This window comes from Triticum urartu, chromosome 3A (assembly GCF_056163025.1).
Source record: "Triticum urartu cultivar PI428250 chromosome 3A, HENAU_Tu73, whole genome shotgun sequence".
NCBI classification, from domain to species: domain Eukaryota; kingdom Viridiplantae; phylum Streptophyta; class Magnoliopsida; order Poales; family Poaceae; genus Triticum; species Triticum urartu.
This window is the reverse complement of record NC_141875.1, coordinates 655,981,690-655,986,946: the sequence shown is the minus strand read 5'-3', so window position 1 is coordinate 655,986,946 and position 5,257 is coordinate 655,981,690. Positions and strand designations below refer to the sequence as shown.

Here is a 5,257-nt window from a genome sequence, read left to right as displayed (position 1 = left end):
GCCTAACTTGTTGCTTTTGCAGCCCGCTTGACCCCCAGCGCATCTCCAAGGGCCGCCCGGCCGCCCTCCCGCCCACCGACTTGGCTCTGCAAAGGCACATTGACTGACCCGAGGAGAGGACATGCCCGATATGGGGCGTAGCACAGTGCCCGCGCGGGTGATATGACGCAGGCAGCGTGACGTTTCCGTCCGCGAGGGACGCCACGCGCCCAGGCGCGCGTGGCCGTTTGAAACGGCGCGATGCCCCAAGCTGCCTAGCTTTACGCGGCGAACGAAACCACCAAAGAGGGTAGAAGACGACGACGCCTTCCTCCTTCCTGGTGTTTGTCCGAGTTGTGTAAGCCTCCCCCCAGTAATAGCATGCGCAGTGGCCTGCTCCAGCGAGCGCCGGTGGTAACTGGTAACCTGGCGTGCCGCCATTGCCGGAGGCCGGCCGGATGGGCGTTCGCGTCGTGCGCCTGCAGACTTGGATCTCAGGTGCACGCCGGTGCTTGAAGGCTTCCTGCTGTTGTTTAGTACTCGTACATTGATGTTCGAATTTTTCTTGAGGCTCGCTCTGTTTCCATCGCAGGGAAGGCACTTGCTAAAATGTGCGCATGCCAAAGATTCCAGCGGCTCCAGACGCGACGGAACTGATTGGTGAGATTACTGTGAGGTTTGATCGATTAACAGACCCTGCATACTGAGGCCTCCTTTGGTTTAGAGGAATTTCATAGGAATTCTAGATGATAGGATTTTTATAGGATTTTTTTCTTTAGAGCCATTTGATTCATAGGAATGGATTCCTATTCCTATATAGGATTGGTTCCTATCCTCCACATTTCATAGGAAAATAAAAAAGAGCCTAGACTCAATGGAAAAATTCCTTTGGTGTCAACCAAATGACATCTTGTTTCCTATTCCTATTCATAGGATTTGAGATACATGTCATCTCATTTCCTACAAGATTCCTATTCCTATGATAATCCTATCCTATGAACCAAAAGAGGCCTGAATGCCTGCCTGGTTCAGGTATTTGCTTACTGTTTTCTAGGCTGTGCCATGTTCTTATTTACACTCCATGATGGCAACACAGCCAGCTTACACGATCCATAATATATTTCTTTTCTTTCAGGGTTTTTATTTAGGGCCACAGAATGAAAAATTATACTACTACTCCGAGCGAAAAAAGAAAAAAAAATCAGCAATATGGAATGGAATGAAAAACTACTCGGAGAGGTAGCATCTGTGTCAGGTTATATAAGGTGCATCAACATAAACTGATTTCTCACTAGCTGCGCATAACCTGTGTAGTGAAGACTGACAACAGACTGATAGGTTAACATGAACATCACAAACAACCTTAGCAAAGCACAAAAGGTAATGCAACAGAACAAGCAACAAATAACTTGGAAAGGCCACGCATACTTGTTGGAATTAACCCATCACCCTTTTATTGATTTTTCTTTTTGCAAAACCCTTTATTGAATTTGCCCCTACTGCCTTCGCTGCATTTTACAAGCAGCAGCCTTCACAACTCTTTCATATCCAATAACCGGGGAAGAGTGTGGCCTCAGCAACAGAGCTTTGCTTGAACCAAATACACGCACTGCACATAGACTACACCAAAGGCAACAGGCTGATAGGTTAACATCAACATCACATAGTATTTTTTTTGAGACGAACACATCACACAGTATTAGGAAAGCACAATGACACACACACACGAACACGCACAGGCACTTGCTATTAACCAAGCACCCTTTTATTGAATTTGCCATTTCTGCCCTGCTGCACCTTACAAGCAGCAGCCTTCTCAACTCTTTCATGCCCAATAACTGGGGAAGAGTGTGGCATCAGTAACAGAGATTTGCTTTTACCAAATACTACATGCACTGCACATAGACAGCTCAAGTCCTTCCTTCCTCCTGTCGCTAGGATCACTGGAGTTCTCGCCGCTCGCACTCGTGCCCGCGCCGCTATTTCCTTGCGCCAGCATCTGCAGTCCAGCGACAGAAAGCAAAGCTTGTACGTAAGTGGTTCAGAGGATACAATAATACCATGTGTTAGGGGCTGTTTGGTTGCCGGCCGCACCTTGCCATGCCAAAGGTGCGGCGCGCCACAGCTTCCTAGGCTGCCGTTTGGTTGCCTCCTAAAGTTAGGTTCACCACAGACGTGCAGTGTTTTTTGCAGTTGATTTCTCGCCACACTCTGTGGCGCTCGTTTTCAACGCCAAACTTCGTGGCGCGCCGCAAGTGCGGCTAAACAAATGTGGCGCCACTAGTCTGCAACCAAACAGCCCCTTAATATGTATAGTAAGTTGCCTTGTAAATAGTCCGTATTGGTTGAAGTTGAACTCTCATGGCAGCCTTTGTATATTGATTTTACTCTCCAACAAGGTCCTGTTCCAAAACTTAATTTCGTGTTTGCAGCTAACTGACAGGATCTATTCTGATGTCTCCATTTTGTCTGTCATTTCAGGCAGCCTGCATGCAAACAGTCTAACTAATGCTATGGAATAAGCGACACAATTCTCAGAAAACTGACAAGAACCCACTTGTTGCTGTATTACGGTAAATATCAATGGTGCATGTTTCTTTTGCTATCTTTACATTACAGGACAGTTCTATTCAGTCAAGGTCTATACTCTATAGCACTTTTTTTTTGCGAATTTACTGTATAGCACAGTAGCACGTCTACCTTTATGCTGAATTAAGAAAATGTACTAGCAGTTTACTTCTTCTGACCTATGCTGAAACTATCAAAGGAAGCCACATGCATTACGAAGTAGCCAATGAGTTTTCTTTCCTTTCTGTTTTACCTATCATTTACCAAGATATAGGAACGAAAACATTGAGGATCATTGTCACAAGAGTCAAGATGCAGCTACATCATTGAACTATCTGTAGTGCTTGAGAATAGTCAATCGAAATGAAAAATACATACCCTACACAATTAGGTAGGAGGAACGAAATCCGTTAAGGAACCATGGATTGCTTATGTCTAGTTAGAGCATCCAGAGCGAAACTGCAGAAAATGGCTGAAAACAGAGCTAGTTTTCTGAAGGACCGAGGAGTAACTGTAGCAGCTAAACAGAGTGCGGGGGAGGGAGCATCATGCACCTGGAGGAGGCGTACTCGTAGAACCTGCCGGCGGGGGAGAAGACGAGCAGCGAGACCTCGGTGTCGCAGAGGAGCGCGAGCTCGAAGGCCTTCTTGAAGAGCCCCGAGCGGCGCTTGGAGAAGCGCACCTGCCGGCTCGTCCGGTTCTCGATCCGCCGCAGCTCCACACGCCCGCGCCGCGCCATCGCCCACCACCAGCCTCCTCCGGTTGCCGCTCGTCTCTTTCTCTTTTTGGGTTGTTGGAACTTGGAAGGATCAGGGAGTGTGGCAGGCGCGAGGCGATATGGGGCTCCGGCTCAGGGGAGTGGGGGACGGACGAGAGGGACGGTGGGCTGACGCAGGGCCCATCAGGTCAACTAAAATGGGAGTGTTGATCCCTGATAATAATTTTGCTAGTATTGATATCTTAAGAGAGTTGGAAAGGATCAGGAGCGAGGGAGGAAAAACAGATACAATATCTGAAAATGGTGTAGAAGGTAAAATGTTATACATCACTAATGGCAAAGGAGATATAACTCCTGTCAGTGATGATTGGGCAGAAGATGTAGATGAGTTAGAAGAGGAATTTACCTTGGTCAGGTCTAGGAAAAAGAGAAACCCAAAAGCCCATGTGGTTATCTCTAGGCCAGTGACTAGGAGTCAAAACCCTGATAGGGGTGGAAAGAAAAAACCTGGTAGCCCTGTCCATCATTCCAGGGCCGCCAAAGGGAGGGGGAGAAAAAATACTGGTATTAAATGATAGGTCTCTTTTATAATTATAGGGGGGAAGGAAAGAAATGAATGAGCTCCTGTCTCTCTCACATCATTAGAGATCATTCCCTAGACTTTATTGGTCTACAAGAGACTCACAAAAAAAGTTATCTGGATAGTTTCTTTAGAAAAATTGACCCATACCAGACATATGAATGAGATTTTGTTCCATCTATAGGCAGATCTGGGGGAATCCTTTGTGGAGTGAGAAAAGAAATGTTTGAGGGAGTAGTGTGGAAAAAGGGCAGGTTTATCCTGCAAGCTTCTTTCTTTGATAATAAAGAAAAAAAGAAGTGGACTCTTTGCACTGTATATGGTGCTGCTCATGATAAATATAAGGATGACTTTCTAACTAAACTTTCTGAGTTCTGTAGCCATATATCATCCCCTTTACTTATTGGGGGAGACTTTAATATTATTAGGCATGCTGGGGGAAAAACAAACCATGGCAACATACCCTTTACTCTGATTTGTTCAACTCTGTGATCAATGCTATGTGTTTGAGTGAGGTTTATATGAGTGGGGGGATGTACACCTGGACCAATGGCCAATCCCATCCAACTCTGGAAAAATTAGACCGTGTCCTTATGAGTAGTGATTGGGAGGACATTTTCCCTCAAGTCAACATTAGGAAAATGGTCAGAGATGTATCAGATCATAACGCTCTTTTGCTGTCCTCTGACAACCATGTTGTCAGATCTCCACAGACAAGAGAGTTTAGATTTGAATTAAGCTGGTTGAAATCAGATGAGTTTCTTCCCTTAGTGGAGAAAATCTGGAATCAGTATGTAAAAGCCACTGACCCAATTGATATTCTAAATATCAAATTAAAACGGTTCAAAAAATTCTTCAAAGGATGGGGATCAAATAAATCCGGTCATGAAAAAATCAGAAAAAAGAAAATCAGAGAAGAGCTGAGACTGATTCAGGAGGAGGAACAGAAAGGAAATATGGGTCCTGGTATCTTTTGTAAGAAAACTGAGTTGTTGGTTGAGCTAAATGAGATTTTGATCAATGAGGAACTATTTCTGCTACAACGATCTAGAGAACGCTGGTTGCTTAAAAGAGATAGTAATACTGCCTACTATCAAAAAATTGCTAATGGGTATAAGAGGAAAAACACCATTCACTCAATGAATGTAGGTGACGTTACTATTGAAGGAACAGATAATATTTTAAGGCATGCCACTGACTTTTATAAGTCTTTGTTTGGTCCATCCCCTGGGAATTTATTTTTACTTGACCCTGAAATCTGGGGGGATAACGAGAGATTAGATGAGGCTGATAATTTGATCTTGACTAGACCTTTTTCTAAAGAAGAAGAAGTTAACACAGCGCTGTTCTCGATGAACAGTAACAGAGCCCCAGGGCCTGACAATATACCTGCTGAGTTTTACCAGCATTGT

The 5,257-nt window shown here is 44.8% G+C and overlaps 1 protein-coding gene across 1 annotated transcript; it reads right to left on the bottom strand.

Moving 5' to 3' along the window:
• Nucleotides 1-1,595: 1,595 nt before the first annotated feature.
• On the bottom strand, nucleotides 1,596-3,446 carry LOC125549036 (uncharacterized). The gene is made up of 2 exons (XM_048712537.2): nucleotides 3,102-3,446; nucleotides 1,596-1,978 (listed from the first exon to the last, which is right to left on the bottom strand). The coding sequence occupies exons 1-2, from the start codon at nucleotides 3,284-3,286 to the stop codon at nucleotides 1,729-1,731; spliced, it is 435 nt and encodes a 144-aa protein (XP_048568494.1). The 5' UTR covers nucleotides 3,287-3,446; the 3' UTR covers nucleotides 1,596-1,728.
• Nucleotides 3,447-5,257: the final 1,811 nt, after the last annotated feature.